The sequence below is a fragment of the Pongo abelii genome, chromosome 1 (assembly GCF_028885655.2).
Source record: "Pongo abelii isolate AG06213 chromosome 1, NHGRI_mPonAbe1-v2.0_pri, whole genome shotgun sequence".
NCBI lineage: Eukaryota > Metazoa > Chordata > Mammalia > Primates > Hominidae > Pongo > Pongo abelii.
The window spans coordinates 113,757,862-113,776,557 of NC_071985.2; the positions used below are offsets into that span (position 1 = coordinate 113,757,862).

The 18,696-nt window shown below is 40.2% G+C and overlaps 1 protein-coding gene across 5 annotated transcripts in view; it reads left to right on the top strand.

Moving 5' to 3' along the window:
• The window catches only part of TBX15 (T-box transcription factor 15), a 121,465-nt gene that overhangs the window by 73,148 nt on the left and 29,621 nt on the right, over positions 1-18,696 (top strand). For all 5 annotated transcript variants that reach the window (XM_002810358.4, XM_063727951.1, XM_024233545.3 and 2 more), the window contains exon 6: positions 1,603-1,667. In XM_002810358.4, the coding sequence (XP_002810404.4) occupies positions 1,603-1,667 (65 nt within the window). The remainder of the gene's footprint in view (positions 1-1,602; positions 1,668-18,696) is intronic.

The window sequence follows — 18,696 nt, forward strand, 5'->3', positions numbered from 1 at the left end:
AATGAGTTGGACAGGATAAACCAACTTGAAAGAGAAAATAAAATATTATAACCCCAACTTGAAAAGAAAATATGGTGCATGGTTTATTGCTGTGGATTATGGAGGAAGAAAGAACCGATTTTAAGTCAAACACAGAAAAGCAGTGACACTCTTTAAACTCAATACAGTATTCATATGGCAGACACTCGACTTTAGAAAGCCAAACCTTTAGACTCCTGCTATGGTCTATAAAATACATGTAAAATTGCTTTTGCTACATTATTAGTGCTGCATAATTAGTGTGCAATTTTAAAGGCAAAGAATATTTAGGAAGAAAATAACCTTGAAGCCTTGAAGACTCTTTCAAGTTAGAGTCTGTTTGTCAGAATCTCACATTGCTTTGAAAGACCTTTAAAGACTGTGGTCTTGGGAAATTCCACTCTGATAAAATGAGGTGAAAGAGAACTAGGAAAGATTTGCAATGTAGGAAACAACTTTAGCTGTCTTAGTGATATGTTCTACAGTTATCAAAAATATGAAGATGGTCTTAAATAATGAGATTCCCTTATTTCTAGATCACCTTGCATTGGGAGTGCCTTCCTTCCTTCCTGAGCTCCCTAGCACCTATGCCTAAGTCTCCATTGCTTGCATGTAGTGAGTCATTAACAATTGGTTCAGACACAAAGGTACCAAGGCTGAAAGTGGAAACACTAGAATGCATGTGAAATATGTTGTTCAGGCTTGTTCTAGTCTACAGGCATGAGGGAAATATATACAACCATGGCAGGGTTTGCCAGAACTAAGATAGGATGCAATGGATGGGGACTTATGCATTGAGTGGGGGTTGAACCACATGGCCCCTGAGAACCAAGCTGGTGACACAATTGGATGTGCTAGCTTGGTCAGCCTTATGAAACTGGCTCTTTATTTCTGATTTGCTTGTGAGTCTTGGAGACTGGATAACATGTACTGCATCCTGCCCCATTCAGTCTCACATTGTAGATTTTCCTTTGGGTAAGACCCTGGCAAAAGTCTGCTTTTTCTGTCTTTTACATGAACATTTCAAGTCATTAAATGAATAATTTCTAGTGGTAGGAAAGGCATGCCTTCAGTGAAATGGCAAATGCAGTCAATTTTTTGGGTCTTTCAGGCTAAGGCAGATTGTCTGGTGGTCTGATTCCACCTAACTGAATTGACTGAGTCCTTATTAATTATTAACTCACTTACACATCATTTGTTTACTCACTCATTCAACAAGCATTTTTTAAGTGCCTCCCGTGTGTCATGTACCATGGACATGACCATTGACCAATTTTCCATTTCAATATCTGTCTAGACAAGTGATTTATCACCACTCTGGGGCAAGGAAGGTGAGTAGGAGAGAGTTTATAGAGTCACATACTGGGCAAATTTTAGTTTTTATAGAGAAGTGAGTCGGGTGGGTCAGACATCTGTGTGCCAGGCCAAGTTCTATATCCAGCTTCAAATTAAATCTCAAGCTGAAAGGAAATTAAATAAAAGCAACAATTGTTATTAAAAAAGTGATTTTTGTAATTTTCTAGGAGTACTAAGAAAGAAATCAGTTAATATACAAGCAATTCATACTTATTTGTTTGTTTCTAGATTACCAGATTAAAAATTGACCGAAACCCTTTTGCTAAAGGATTCAGAGATTCTGGGAGAAACAGGTAAGTATCACTGGGGAAGACGCACTTCTTTTCTATGTGACATTACTTTCCTCACATCCTGCTGATGGTTGATGGCTCCTGCCTTTTAGAAAACACCTGTATGCTCCGCCACTGTGTACACTTCGGCAAAGAGAAATGGATAGCTGACGTAAGAATCAAATTCTTTGTTGCATAGTCTAAATCACCAGATCAAATCCCTCATGCTGTTTTCTTCCCCACATCATATTTAGTAATTGAGTCACTTAAAACAAATTTTATGGTAATTTATTATCATTGAAAGATTGCCATTTTTTCTCTGATAAGTATCTATAGGTGGCTTCAGCACCTGCAGTGATATCTCATATGTTTCGCATTCCCAGGAAACAAGGAGCTGTAGACAAATAACATTTTTTCAGAAAATTACTACCTTAAGAGCTAAAACAGTGTGAAAAAAAATGTAATTGTTTTTCTCCTGGGAAATAGTTCCAAAATATATCAGATGCTTCCTGCTTTAGAAAAGAGAGTTTATAGAACACCCCTTTCTTGATGACTTAGCCTCAGTCATTATGACTAGGTTATTATATAGTGAACCTCTTTTTGCTGAAGTTTATAGGACTATTTGCTCCTGCTATAAATGTCCTTAGAGACTGTGTCATTTCTCTTGTTGATACTTCTTTCTTTTCTCTAAATTCTTTCTCACTCCTCCTATATAAAATTAAAAGCTGTTACCTATGAAAAGTTTGGAGAGAATCAAAATGGGTAGGGAAACCAGCTATATCTAAGATTATTCAATCAGAAAATTTCATCTTATATAGACAGTATTGAATCCACAAATGTGACACATATGTCTCATAAAGTGCGTAGACTTTGCAATGACTGTTTATTTTATTTTTTATTTTTTATTTATTTTATTTTATTTTTATTTTTTATAAATTTATTTATTTATTTATTTATTATTATACTTTAGGATTTAGCGTACATGTGTGCAATGTGCAGGTTAGTTACATATGTATACATGTGCCATGCTGGTGCGCTGCACCCACTAACTCGTCATCTAGCATTAGATATATCTCCCAATGCTATCCCTCCCCACTCCCCCCACCCCACAATAGTCCCCAGAGTGTGATGTTCCCCTTCCTGTGTCCATGTGTTCTCATTGTTCAATTCCCACCTATGAGTGAGAACATGTGGTGTTTGGTTTTTTGTCCTCGCAATAGTTTGCTGAGAATGGTGGTTTCCAGCTTCATCCATGTCCCTACAAAGGACATGAACTCATCATTTTTTATGGCTGCATAGTATTCCATGGTGTATATGTGCCACATTTTCTTAATCCAGTCTATCATTGTTGGACATTTGGGTTGGTTCCAAGTCTTTGCTATTGTGAATAATGCCGCAATAAACATACGTGGGCATGTGTCTTTCTAGCAGCATGATTTATAGTCCTCTGGGTATATACCCAGTAATGGGATGGCTGGGTCGAATGGAATTTCTAGTTCTAGATCCCTGAGGAATCGCCACACTGACTTCCACAATGGTTGAACTAGTTTACAGTCCCACCAACAGTGTAAAAGTGTTCCTATTTCTCCACATCCTCTCCAGCACCTGTTGTTTCCTGACTTTTTAATCATTGCCATTCTAACTGGTGTGAGATGGTATCTCATTGTGGTTTTGATTTGCATTTCTCTGATGGCCAGAGATGGTGAGCATTTTTTCATGTTTTTTGGCTGCATAAATGTCTTCTTTTGAGAAGTGTCTGTTCATGTCCTTTGCCCACTTTTTGATGGGGTTGTTTGTTTTTTTCTTGTAAATTTGTTGGAGTTCATTGTAGATTCTGGATATTAGCCCTTTGTCAGATGAGTAAGTTGCGAAAATTTTCTCCCATTGTGTAGGTTTCCTGTTCACTCTGATGGTAGTTTTTTTTGCTGTGCAGAAGCTCTTTAGTTTAATTAGATCCCATTTGTCAATTTTGGCTTTTGTTGCCATTGCTTTTGGTGTTTTAGACATGAAGTCCTTGCCCATGCCTATGTCCTGAATGGTAATGCCTAGGTTTTCTTCTAGGGTTTTTATGGTTTTAGGTCTAACGTTTAAGTCTTTAATCCATCTTGAATTGATTTTTGTATAAGGTGTAAGGAAGGGATCCAGTTTCAGCTTTCTACATATGGCTATCCAGTTTTCCCAGCACCATTTATTAAATAGGGAATCCTTTCCCCATTGCTTGTTTTTCTCAGGTTTGTCAAAGATCAGATAGTTGTAGATATGTGGCGTTATTTCTGAGGGCTCTGTTCTGTTCCATTGATCTATATCTCTGTTTTGGTACCAGTACCATGCTGTTTTGGTTACTGTAGCCTTATAGTATAGTTTGAAGTCAGGTAGTGTGATGCCTCCAGCTTTGTTCTTTTGGCTTAGGATTGACTTGGCAATGCGGGCTCTTTTTTGGTTCCATATGAACTTTAAAGTAGTTTTTTCCAATTCTGTGAGGAAAGTCATTGGTAGCTTGATGGGGATGGCATTGAATCTATAAATTACCTTGGGCAGTATGGCCATTTTCACGATATTGATTCTTCCTACCCATGAACATGGAATGTTCTTCCATTTCTTTGTATCCTCTTTTATTTCATTGAGCAGTGGTTTGTAGTTCTCCTTGAAGAGGTCCTTCACATCCCTTGTAAGTTGGATTCCTAGGTATTTTATTCTCTTTGAAGCAATTGTGAATGGGAGTTCACTCATGATTTGGCTCTCTGTCTGTTGTTGGTGTGTAAGAATGCTTGTGATTTTTGTACATTGATTTTGTGTCCTGAGACTTTGCTGAAGTTGCTTATCAGCCTAAGGAGATTTTGGGCTGAGACAATGGGGGTTTCTAGATATACAATCATGTCGTCTGCAAACAGGGACAATTTGACTTCCTCTTTTCCTAATTGAATACCCTTTATTTCCTTCTCCTGCCTAATTGCCCTGGCCATAACTTCCAACACTATGTTGAATAGGAGTGGTGAGAGAGGGCATCCCTGTCTTCTACCAGTTTTCAAAGGGAATGCTTCCAGTTTTTGCCCATTCAGTATGATATTGGCTGTGGGTTTGTCATAGATAGCTCTTATTATTTTGAGATACGTCCCATCAATACCTAATTTATTGAGAGTTTTTAGCATGAAGCGTTGTTGAATTTTGTCAAAGGCCTTTTCTGCATCTATTGAGATAATAATGTGGTTTTTGTCTTTGGTTCTGTTTATATGCTGGATTACATTTATTGATTTGCGTATATTGAACCAGCCTTGCATCCCAGGGATGAAGCCCACTTGATCATGGTGGATAAGCTTTTTGATGTGCTGCTGGATTCGGTTTGCCAGTATTTTATTGAGGATTTTTGCATCAATGTTCATCAAGGATATTGGTCTAAAATTTTCTTTTTTGGTTGTGTCTCTGCCCGGCTTTGGTATCAGGATGATGCTGGCCTCATAAAATGAGTTAGGGAGGATTCCCTCTAATTCTATTGATTGGAATAGTTTCAGAAGGAATGGTACCAGTTCCTCCTTGTACCTCTGGTAGAATTCGGCTGTGAATCCATCTGGTCCTGGACTCTTTTTGGTTGGTAAGCTATTGATTATTGCCACAATTTCAGAGCCTGTTATTGGTCTATTCAGAGATTCAACTTCTTCCTGGTTTAGTCTTGGGAGAGTGTATGTGTCGAGGAATTTATCCATTTCTTCTAGATTTTCTAGTTTATTTGCGTAGAGGTGTTTGTAGTATTCTCTGACGGTAGTTTGTATTTCTGTGGGATCGGTGGTGATATCCCCTTTATCATTTTTTATTGCATCTATTTGATTCTTCTCTCTTTTTTTTCTTTATTAGTCTTGCTAGCAGTCTATCAATTTTGTTGATCCTTTCAAAAAACCAGCTCCTGGATTCATTAATTTTTTGAAGGGTTTTTTGTGTCTCTATTTCCTTCAGTTCTGCTCTGATTTTAGTTATTTCTTGCCTTCTGCTAGCTTTTGAATGTGTTTGCTCTTGCTTTTCTAGTTCTTTTAATTGTGATGTTAGGGTGTCAATTTTGGATATTTCCTGCTTTCTCTTGTGGGCATTTAGTGCTATAAATTTCCCTCTACACACTGCTTTGAATGCATCCCAGAGATTCTGGTATGTTGTGTCTTGGTTCTCGTTGGTTTCAAAGAACATCTTTATATCTGCCTTCATTTTGTTATGTACCCAGTAGTCATTCAGGAGCAGGTTGTTCAGTTTCCATGTAGTTGAGCGGTTTTGAGTGAGATTCTTAATCCTGAGTTCTAGCTTGATTGCACTGTGATCTGAGAGATAGTTTGTTATAATTTCTGTTCTTTTACATTTGCTGAGGAGAACTTTACTTCCAAGTATGTGGTCAATTTTGGAATAGGTGTGGTGTGGTGCTGAAAAAAATGTATATTCTGTTGATTTGGGGTGGAGAGTTCTGTAGATGTCTATTAGGTCCGCTTGGTGCAGAGCCGAGTTCAATTCCTGGGTATCCTTGTTGACTTTCTGTCTCGTTGATCTGTCTAATGTTGACAGTGGGGTGTTAAAGTCTCCCATTATTATTGTGTGGGAGTCTAAGTCTCTTTGTAGGTCACTCAGGACTTGCTTTATGAATCTGGGTGCTCCTGTATTGGGTGCATATATATTTAGGATAGTTAGCTCTTCTTGTTGAATTGATCCCTTTACCATTATGTAATGGCCTTCTTTGTCTCTTTTGATCTTTGTTGGTTTAAAGTCTGTTTTATCAGAGACTAGGATTGCAACCCCTGCCTTTTTTTTGCTTTCTGTTTGCTTGGTAGATCTTCCTCCATCCCTTTATTTTGAGCCTATGTGTGTCTCTGTATGTGAGATGGGTTTCCCGAATACAGCACAGTGATGGGTCTTGACTCTTTATCCAATTTGCCAGTCTGTGTCTTTTAATTGGAACATTTAGTCCATTTACATTTAAAGTTAATATTGTTATGTGTGAATTTGGTCCTGTCATTATGATGTTAGCTGGTTATTTTGCTCGTTAGTTGATGCAGTCTCTTCCTAGTCTCAATGGTCTTTACATTTTGGCATGATTTTGCAGCAGCTGGTACCGGTTGTGCCTTTCCATGTTTATCACTTCCTTCAGGAGCCCTTTTAGGGCAAGCCTGGTGGTGACAAAATCTCTCAGCATTTGCTTGTCTGTAAAGTATTTTATTTCTCCTTCACTTATGAAGCTTAGTTTGGCTGGATATGAAATTCTGGGTTGAAAATTCCTTTCTTTAAGAATGTTGAATATTAGCCCCCACTCTCTTCTGGCTTGTAGAGTTTCTGCCAAGAGATCCGCTGTTAGTCTGATGGGCCTCCCTTTGAGGGTAACCCGACCTTTCTCTCTGGCTGCCCTTAACATTTTTTCCTTCATTTCAACTTTGGTGAATCTGACAATTACGTGTCTTGGAGGTGCTCTTCTCAAGGACTATCTTTGTGGCATTCTCTGTATTTCTTGAATCTGAATGTTGGCCTGCCTTGCTAGATTGGGGAAGTTCTCCTGGATAATATCCTGCAGAGTGTCTTCCAACTTGGTTCCATTCTCCCCGTCACTTTCAGGTACACCAATCAGACGTAGATTTGGTCTTTTCACATAGTCCCATATTTCTTGGAGGCTTTGCTCATTTCTTTTTATTCTTTTTTCTCTAAACTTCCCTTCTCACTTCATTTCATTCATTTCATCTTCCATCGCTGGTACCCTTTCTTCCATTTGATCACGTGGGCTACTGAGGCTTCTGCATTCTTCACGTAGTTCTCGAGCCTTGGTTTTCAGCTCCATCAGCTCCTTTAAGCACTTCTCTGTATTGGTTATTCTAGTTATACATTCTTCTAAATTTTTTTCGAAGTTTTTAACTTCTTTGCCTTTGGTTTGAATATCCTCCCGTAGCTCGGAGTAATTTGACTGTCTGAAGCCTTCTTCTCTCAGCTCATCAAAGTCATTCTCCGTCCAGCTTTGTTCCGTTGCTGGTGAGGAACTGCGTTCCTTTGGAGGAGGAGAGGCGCTCTGCTTTTTAGAGTTTCCAGTTTTTCTGCTGTGTTTTTTCCCCATCTTTGTGGTTTTATCTACTTTTGGTCTTTGATGATGGTGATGTACAGATGGGTTTTTGGTGTGGATGTCCTTTCTGTTTGTTAGTTTTCCTTCTAACAGACAGGACCCTCAGCTGCAGGTCTGTTGAAGTACCCGGCCGTGTGAGGTGTCAGTCTGCCCCTGCTGGGGGTGCCTCCCAGTTAGGCTGCTCGGGGGTCAGGGGTCAGGGACCCACTTGAGGAGGCAGTCTGCCCGTTCTCAGATCTCCAGCTGCGTGCTAGGAGAACCACTGCTCTCTTCAAAGCTGTCAGACAGGGACATTTAAGTCTGCAGAGGTTACTGCTGTCTTTTTGTTTGTCTGTGCCCTGCCCCCAGAGGTGGAGCCTACAGAGGCAGGCAGGCCTCCTTGAGCTGTGGTGGGCTCCACCCAATTCAAGCTTCCTGGCTGATTTGTTTACCTAAGCAAGCCTGGGCAATGGCGGGCGCCCCTCCCCCAGCCTCGCTGCCGCCTTGCAGTTTGATCTCAGACTGCTGTGCTAGCAATCAGTGAGACTCCATGGGTGTAGGACCCTCTGAGCCAGGTGCGGGATATAATCTCCTGGTGCGTTGTTTTTTAAGCCCATGGGAAAAACATAGTATTCGGGTGGGAGTGACCCGATTTTCCAGGTGCCGTCTGTCACCCCTTTCTTTGACTAGAAAAGGGAACTCCCTGACCTCTTGCGCTTCCCGAGTGAGGCAATGCCTTGCCCTTCTTAGGCTCGTGCACGGTGCATGCACCCACTGACCCGTGCCCACTGTCTGGCACTCCCTAGTGAGATGAACCCGGTACCTCAGATGGAAATGCAGAAATCACCAGTCTTCTGTGTCGCTCACGCTGGGAGCTGTAGACCAGAGCTGTTGCTATTCGGCCATCTTGGCTCCTCCCTCCGACTGTTTATTTTAATAGTTTTTTTTTTTTTTAATAATTTGAGGGCATTTATTTACATTCAAATGGCAGATTACCAGGGGTTATCTTTGGTATTCTGTCTGTAAGAGTTTTCAAATAAGCCAAAAACTTTTATTTCAAACCGTTTTCTGAAATGTGCAGTGCATTATATTAGAATCCAGATTTATGCTAAAAATCAGTTATGACAATTATTTTCTTTACAAAATGACTTATGAATCACTTCTCTACTAAACTTATGTATATTTAAAATATATTTAGATTTGAATAAAATTGTATTCACCTCAGAATTTTTAAAAATTATATGTACTGAGAAAAGTAAAAATCACTTAAAATTCCAGCTTGTAGACGACAAAATTGAGCAACATATTTTTGGTCAAGCAACTACTTGTTAGTGGTAGAGTGTAGTAGAACTCAGGCATATGGACTACATGTCAAATGCTTTCCTTTTGATCATTCTTTGTTTATAACAATACAAAGGCCCTCATTTTCAAAATTTAGCCAGTGAGGAATGAATACCTATTACTTTCATTTCAGATGGCCCATCCTCTTCCATCCCATTAGCTTATTTTACATGTCCAGGTCAGCACAATGTGCTTGCAAGCCATTTCCTATTGCCTTTTTTCCCAAGGTTCTGCACTATGAGCTAACAGAAGAACTTGTTAGTGATAAGGAGATCAAAAATGAAGCTGGCCTTTTGTAAAGAAGCCTCTAGACCTGTCTTGGTGGTGATTCTTTGGGGCAGGACTTTCATGACAGGCTATTTCTGGAGGTAGGCTATGGCATGCAAGGGCTTTTAAGACCTTTAGCTTGAAGCACATGGATAGATTGTTCAGGGGTTTCAGATATTATAGGTAAAATTGTGTTTGAATGAATAGATGCACATTTTTCCTGGAGAGAGGTCTATATCTTTCTTCAGATTTTCAAAAAAGTCTTAAAGTTAAGAATTTCTGCTCTAGATACAACTCTCTCTCTCTCACCAGTTCCAACTGGAACACCAGTTCCAACCTACTGGTGTTAGTTATTAAACTATTTCTTTCTTTTTCCTTCCTTCTGTATCTCCAATAGCATTTAGTATTTGCTTATTTTATTCTTTGGCACTTGAAATATTTTATTTTCTTTGCTTTTTTCTCCCATTTGAGTCCTTGTTTTTCTGAGTTTTTATTCATTTTTCTAAAGTTGAATTTGATTTCTAAATAAGTGCTTTCCTATGAGCAGGCACTCTATCCTTGGAAATTGCCATCTGAATATACTTTAACCATTTGTTGTCTGAACTGCAAAGGCATCAAGAAATATGTATGTCAATTATTAATAAATGCAAAGAAGAAAAATAAATCAGATTAAGAGGTAGAGTGAGAGTGGAAGACACTTTTACAGTGTGAATAGGGATGGTGCCCTGATAAGATGCCATGAATGTTGCAAAAGAAGCTGCCAGCTATGCACTCTGGGCAGTGGAAACAGCAAGTGCAAAGACAGACGTGCGCCAGGCATGTCTGTGCAACATCAAGGAGAGCTTGTGGCTACAAGGCATGACCCCTGCCCAGGAACATGACTGAGCATCATGAGAATGAAGGTGCTGAGGCATGATTTAGAACAGAAAAGTAGCCTAGATAAGCTAGTGTTGACCAGCATTAAATCTATGTTGTAGGAATTAGAGCCACTCTTTAATTTTGAGAATTAGACTGTTGCATGTTGAAGGATTTGCTTTTGGTTAGGAATTGTGATGACATATCAGTTCAAGTGCTGAGGCCCTTGTTCCTCTACTGGCCTGAAGGCTGGTGACTGTCTTACTGCTCAGGGCAGACAGTTATGTGTGTGTCCTTCCTAATGGGCTCTATTCTCTCTAAGGGCTCCAGGAAAGCAGAACTATGGATCTTCATTAATCCATTTCACAACATTTCTTATTTATTCTTTTCTGATACCATGGGAATTCTTCATTATGTTCCATCAAAATCTGAGGGCTACTTTAAGTACTATCAGAAATTTTATCAGTTAACTTACTGTGTTCCAGACCTTTAATTATGTTTTCTCTAATCTTCAAAACAACTTGTATTTTACAAATGAAGCAATTGAGGCTCAGAGAGGTTGGGCAGTTTTTCTACTGTCACATAGTAAAGCTGGAGCAGGTATTAAAACTGACTCTGCCTGACTTCAAAGCCTGAACGGTTTGTGCTTTATCATGCTAACAGTTTACACTTGACCTATTTTATCTTCAACAGATATTGAGAACAGAATTCTAACTCTAAAAGGCAGAATCCTACCTCTTAATCAGTGTAAAAACACTATTCAAGTCACCTAGCACCTTTGCTTTTCCAAGTAAAACAAACTGTATATTCTCAGTTTGTCTTCGTAGTCTACTACCCATGACTTCATTATCAACTTTCTATCCCCGTGTAAGTAAGTGTTTTCCTAGTAGAGAACAGGAAGCCAGCCTGACCTTCCCTAGCAGGTGAAACTATGATATAATGACATTGAAGTCATGTGTCTCATGATGGGGCAAGGATGAATTACTAAAGATAGAAGCCATTTTTGTCCTTCAGCATTCTGGAAAACTAGATTAAAATAAATTGCTACGGCAAGTAAGGGGGCCCTTGTATTTTTCTCTTTAAATATCTCAAAATTACCTGATAATCACACTTTAATTCCCACTGGCTACCCACAGGATCTGTTAAGGGCAACAGTTATTAATGCCACCTTGCAGGTGGGAAATATTGATAGATGAGGATATAGAGAATTATTTGCAAATCTTGTGGGAACTGGTGGTTCTGTGCCAGAATTGGGACCCAGTTCACCACCTTCCATCCAGCACCTCATCTATTGCCTTTCCGTGGTAAAAAAAAAAAAAAAAAAAAAAAAAAAAAAAAAAAAAAAAAAAAAAAAAAAAAAAAAAACAACTTATAAATCTAAGCTCTTCCTCATGCATTTTAGACATCAAGTGACTACTCATGCAGAGGAGCATGGTTTGATGAGTTGCATATAAATGTACCCAAAACATACGGATTACATTTCCTTTAAACACACATGGGCTTAAAAATTAGGGGGGAAAGTGCTTGTCTAATGTTTTTTGGTTTTGCAGAACACAAAACATTTGTGGAAGACTTTGGAGTTACAGAGTTTGCCAAACCTCAAACCAAAACATGTTCAGGTTTGTCAATCTCAATCCATCCTGGTACAATCCAGAGGCTCAAGAAGGGGGGAATGAGAGGAAAGATGGGGAGGACACTGCCACCCATGACACTCTCCTCAAATGCCTATGAGAGTCTCTCTCAGCCCATAAGCCTCTCACACTCAGAACCATCTGAGTGTGGCCCCCTGGCTGACAGCTATGTCTTCTGAAGCATAGAAAGGGTGCTTGAGGGACCTGTGGCTGAGCATACTAGCTTCCCGTTTTTCATATGTTGATGTAAAGAGACATCTGGCCGGGTGCGGTGGCTCATGCCTGTAATCCCAGCACTTTGGGAGGCCGTGGCAGGTGGATCACGAGGTCAGGAGTTTCAGACCAGCCTGGCCAACATGGTGAAACCCCGTCTCTAGTAAAAATACAAAAATTAGCCAGGCATGGTGGCGCGTGCCTGTAATCCCAGCTACTAGGGGTGCTGAGGCAGGAAAACCGCTTGAACCTGGGAGGTGGAGGTTGTAGTGAGCTGAAATCATGCCACTGCACTTCAGCCTGGGCAACAGAGTGAGACTCCGTCTCAAAGAAGAAGAAAACAAACAAACAAACAAACAAACAACAACAACAACAACAAAAACAGAGATATCCATGGAGAAGTCCTCCTGGCTTCTAGCCCCATCCCTTTCTCATTCCTCTCAATGGGAACCAGAATGACTGATCTGATTGGTGAGTCTGGAGGAAGAAACCCCCCAGATTCTTGCCTGCTTGCCTGCAGAACCTACATTCCCAGCTGTCTTTCCATTATGTGGAAAGTCTAGCAGAAGAGGCCTACATTTCTGGGGCATCAGCTTATTTCAGGGGAGTTCAAGCCAGCTCATTCAGCCTTCTCACTTATGCCACAACCCCCAAACACCTTTATCTATAGTAAAAATGGTATTCTGGTCTCCATGGCGTTAGGCTCCTGTGCCTTCCACAGAATAGATTCTGAGCTTGGGTGAAACAATAGGTGATATTCATTGGACTGTGCAAGACCCCAAGGGGAGCCCCAGTGAGTCCACATTTCAGCCCTGTGGTGCCACCATCATTACAGCCTATTGTAGTTCTCCCTGCTTCTTTAGGAAGTGTCAGGTGAGAAGCATAGGAAGGTCTCCACTCTTCAGACTTGACTTATGGAACTGCTACTTTCCATTACTAAGTAATTAAGCCCCTGATGAGAAGTATTCACTGGGAGCATGCATGCATGTGTGTGTGTGTGTGAATGTTGAGTGTGCATATGTGTAAGTAAACCTGTATATGTGTGAGTGTGTGTCTATGTGTGTATGTATAAATATTGTAAGTATTCATATATGTGTGAATGTGTGTGTGTGTGCAAGTATAAGTATACCTGTATATGTGTGAGTGTGTGTGTGTGTGTGAGAGAGAGAGAGAGAGGAGTAGGTGTATGTGTGTGTTCACGTTGTGGGGAAGAATAGCAGATGGCCATTTCTTCTGGAGTGAAATCACTGACAGATTTTGCTTCCAGTCTCTGCAATGGGAGGGAAATTGGTTTTTTTTCTTTTTTCTAAGTTGTTTCTACTTCTAGCTTTCTTAGAAATTGTGTGGCCCAAATCTGGTTTTGGGTGTGTGTGTGGGATGGGGGCAGTGTTCACCTATTATCAGGCCTATAGCTCTCAGGCACAATAGCTCTCAGGCACAATATCCAGGGTTGCCTCTGGGAGATTTCTCTTACTGGGGGAGACAGTAACGCTTGCCTGTTTTCAGGGAAAAATAGCTTTTCTCAGCTTGAGATTTTTTTTTTTTTGGTCTTGTGCTCTATGTTCCTGGGCTCTGCCCCTTAATAGAATATAAGCTCCTGGAAGACTGGGACTGTACCTATTCCAGGTTTCTGTTCTTGTATTTTTTTTCCATGGTGCCAGGAACACAGAATAAAACAATAATTTTTCATTTAGCTACAAAACAGTGAAAAGGTGTTGATGAGTGGCACAGAAATTAAAAATCAGGAGCTCTAGAGAGAGAAAGCCCTATCCCAGCCCGGGGGCCATCAGGTAGGTCAGCAGTGAGGAGCTAGTTTTGAACACCACATAAGGAGGGAAGAAGGAGCAAATCTCTAAATAGGCTTAGTTTAAAAATTAATGGCAATTGTGATTAAAGTCGGAGACTGATCACTGCTGTAAGACATTGATTTAGCCTAACTGTAGATTAGACACACACACCCTTGAGGCCCTCTGATCTGGCTTTGGGTAGCTGGGGCATGTCTGTGTGTTCTGGCTCCCTGGAGAAAGATACCTAGCAATTTTCAGTGCCTGCGAGCTTCAGAAAAGAAGTGGTTCCCAGAGACTGAGCTAAAGCAGAATGAGGTTTGGTTGAGAAAGGACACCCAGTAGTGAACCAAGAGGTAAAATTATGTCTTTGAGGATGGCCACCCCTATGGGGAACCTGCTCCAAGGAGAAGACAAAGATCCTGAAGCTAAAGAGGAGCAAGAGTCTTTGCACTGGGTCTAATTGTTGAGAAGCACCTATGGGAGGTGCATGTGCACACATACCTGGAGAGTCCACTGTGCTCAGCTAGAGGGAGCATGACAACTGCCAAGACCCTGCACATGAAAGAGATAACCAAAGAAGTGGAAAGAAAGAGACTGCATCTTTCATCCCACATCTGATGTGAAAACTTCTTCCTATCAAGCCATCCTTGATAGGGTGGCTGCCAAGATTTTACAGAAAGCACGAGTCAGCTTGGGAAATTTTATATAGTAATTCTCAGGGACTTCCTCCAAAGCAAACACATACATAAAAAAGAGATTATTAAGGTTGTGGTATGTCTGGGTAGTGAAGGGTTCTATGAACTTGTCTTAAAAGTGCTATGGAGTGAAAGATTCTGGGATTTCCTCTGAAGGAGCCTTCATTCTGTCTGTGACCTTGGGCTTTACCCTTACTCCTAGCCTCCATTGCATCTAGTACAGCTGCAGGTGGGACTGTCTCATCTGACACAGTTTCCTGCAGATATTTCCAGCTGGCATGACACACCAAAGCCACTGCTATTGGTCCCACGATAGGGCCCAAGTGGAATGGCCCTTCTGTAGCCCAGGGAATCGGTACAACTTTTTAGGAGGGTATGTTTTTCTCTTTGAAATCCACCACTGGAGGCCTGAGCCAGACACTCAAATTCTATAACTTATAACCTGTCAGAAAGGAGCCAGTGGCAGGCTCTGTATCACAAGGAAGTTATTTTATATGGGTAAGTCGTTTTAATGAATTGCCCCTCACTGAAGAAACAATAGGGCTTGCAGGATGAGGTGCAAGAAGAAATCTGAGTCTGAGCTCATTCTTGGAGTGTTTGCGGCCAGCAGTGCTGTTTGCTGGGAATGTGGCTGGTGGCAGTCCTTCTTGGTGCCTGGTGTCCTTTTACATAACGTGTCAGAGGATGCTGATCTAAAACTGGTGCCACTCACTGCATTACGGGAATGAGTATATTTGCTCACTGAAAGAGAATGTTTAATGAGGTTGATACTTAACCTGAGAGAAATAATTTCTCTCTAGTGGAGGTGGAGAAAATATTTGGGAGTAAAGAACTTTCCCGTGACCCCCTCTTCAGCAGCTGCTGTCCCATGGCCATGTTTATAAAGAACCACCTCTCTTGGGCACAAACATGTGTCCCCTGTTGGAGGGCCAGCCCCTTCTCACAACACCCAATGGAAGGTGGAATGTAAGGTGAGGAATCAAAGTGCCTAATAGTAACAGAAGGAAAAGAAGGGACAAGGAAAAGTAGGCTAGAAATTAATCCCAGGGCCAGTTTGTTTTTGCTGAAATCTGAAACAACTTATCATTGCGGGTGGGAGGAGAAAGAGTATACAGAGGATCTCAGTTAAAATTTGCTAATAGAGCTCTCTATTATAACCAAGTAACTCAAATCTTATCTATACCTTTATCTATTAAGTTAAACATAGAAAATTACTGTATTTATAGGTCAAAAATGGCAAAATGCTAGCAATTTCATACAGTTTAACCTCATATATTTATTTTTAGCCATTCAAATCATAAGTATACAAGCAATAGTAACAATTATTTCATAGAGTATCTGTGGTCCAAGTTGTCCATTTTTATCTCCAAGTTGATGACGTCAATGCACTATTTCCCATTTTACTGATGGTAAGACTGAACACTATGAAGTATTAGCTTTCAGAATTTGTAAATCCAGCTAATGACAGCGTACAGAGAATGATTTCACTGTCTTCTGCTAGGCATAGCTTGCTAGTCAACAGAAATTGTGTCTTTGTCCACCTCTGGCTCCCTGTCACTCCTGAAGGCTCATGTAGTGAGCTTAGAGCCAGTGAACTGACCACTTGTCTTTAGTTCAACCAGCATGACATCTCAAGTGTCTACCTCACTTTCAATTTCTATATTTTCATTTGGTTTCCCTAAAGCCATTGGGTATATTTGTCCAGCCAATCTCTCTACTCTTTCCTGGCACTCTTACCAGCCCCCACAAATTTTGCAAACCCTTTTGTTATCCCTGGCATAGGTGGCTTCTGCCATTTAGCAGATCTATGGAAGTAATCAGTGCTGGACACTCCATCAGGCACTACTGCATCTACAATTCAAGGTAGCTGGCCCTGTGCTGGATTCTGGCAGATGATCCAGCTGGACTCCTGCTTTTCATGCAGGCCATAGCTGTTTATCATATTCTTTGGCTTGTGGTCTTTTAGCCAGTACTTAACATTTTTTCTGCCTTATTTGTTCGCCCTCCCTTGTCATGAGCCTTTTCCACCATTGTCCTCTTGGCTGTGTGGCCTTGCCAGAGAAAATTGGCGATCATTTTGTTATCTGTGGCTTTTGCCCAGGGATGGTGTCATCAAACAGAGAGACGTCTTTTTAATGGCTAACATATTGGAGTCTGAAATATCTGCAAGATAATGAGGCCTACGGGGACTTGAGGGACACATTTTTGTTTCTTTGAGAAGACAACGAAAAATGGAATTAGGTACCATACAGCTCCCTCCACATTTAATCCAGAGCCAGAGGGCTGACAGGACTTTGGATTTCAGTGAAGAATATATTCTTCTATTATAGGTTACAGTCTGAGGAGAATGATTGTAATTCTTTTGCTTGAGTTAGACCAATGGTCCTCAAACTTTCATTATGTTTTCTCTCTTTTTTTGATACATTTTATCTTTAATCAGTCTGCATTTATTAAATCACAGTTAGGAAGAAGTATTATGATTATCTCCATTTTACAGATAGGCAGACTTAGAAATGAAGAGGTTATATAACTTGGCAAAGGTTGCACTAATAGTCAGTAGGGTTGCAGTTTGAAGCCAGGTAATCTAGCTCCAGAGCCTGTGCTCTTAACCATTATGCTATTTTGTCCCTCATGTGATTTTAGCGTTACCGAATTAAAGTTAGACAATTTCAGTCAAATGCAAAGAAACTTAATATTCTAGTTAGCCAACTTTGTATGATCATGGGTTATTACTACACTTATTGAGTCAGTGGAAACTCTTTATGGACTGCCATTACTACTGATTCATACTCCAAGGGAGGACAGGGTTCTCAAGTTGGGAATCACTTGGTAAGGAGCAATTTTAACTCAACTCCAGGCATCTGTCCATTGGACACTTGTTCTCCCAAGCCATTGCAAGGCACATTAATGACAGCTACTTCATCATGTGGATATACTTATGGTACCATTTAACACCAAGTTTTGAATGATGGTTAGGTTTTTAGTCAATTTGCACACCTCTGCTGGGAGGTCTTTTAGAATATCCCTGGACAATAACATTCCTGAGTAATCTGGATATTTTGATCTGAGTGATTCTATTTCAGATCCAGTGAAGGAGAAAGAAGTATGGAAGGTTTGGCCTTACCTAAACCAAGCAAGAAAATCTATGAATGTTGAGATGTGATAATTATATCTGAAGGAACAGTATATTCTAGTTATATGTCCTTTCAAATACTAGAAGGGAAAAGAAAGGGGATCAGAGGCATAGCACCACCCATGGGATAAAATCTAAGCACCTATCATGGAATAAATGCTCATGGTGTCTACTGCCCTTCTCCCATTCTGTACCCTAGGTTCCAGTCACCCTGAACTATGTCCCCAAAACATGCCTTCTCTTGCATACCTCCAAGTCTTTGCACATACTGTTCAGTCTACTAGAAAAACTTTTACTGACTCTTTTCTGGATGGAAAACTGCTGATTACTCTTTAACAGTAAGCTTAAATAACTGGCCTTTTGTGGAATCTTCCTTGAGTTTTTCAGGTGTATTAAGTGATTCTTGCCCAATATTCCATGGCATCTTGGCATACATGTCTTCAGTGTAACATTTACTGCATAGTTCAGAAACTAGTCATTTATATCTTGTTCCTTTTTTAAAAAACAAGACAGTCATAAAGGGTAGAGACTCTGTGTCTTTTCTGTCTTTATATTTCTTGAACTTAGTATTATAAGTATTTTTTTCTGGTTGGATAATTGTCTTATTACTTCAAGACCTCTGTCTCAGTAGGCTTCCCTTAGTCCTTTTCCATCTTCTACTGAGAAGACCAATGGCCTTATCAACCTATAGCATATGTTGCCTTTGTTACCAGTGTCACCAGCAAATAGTATGGGGAAGAGTAAAAATTAAGGAAGTCAGAACTAAAGAGGAAATAAACAAAGGAAACATTAAAAAGCAACTCCCTATCTCAAGACAAAAGAAAAGCAGAAATATGTATTGGAGTGCTACCAAGTAGGGTCATGAAAGTTATTATAATTATTGTTGTACTTATCAAATATTTGCTGAACTTTGAAGGAATGATACTGCCATCTTTTTGGATTGAAAATGTTGCAAGGATGTTTTTTTCTGTAGTCTATTTTTCCAAATAAATTGATTTCAAGGAATCATCAATTTGCAAAAGAGGTCCTTGGCTTGCTTTCTCTTCTTCCTCTTTCCCCTTCTCTTCAGCACATTCTGT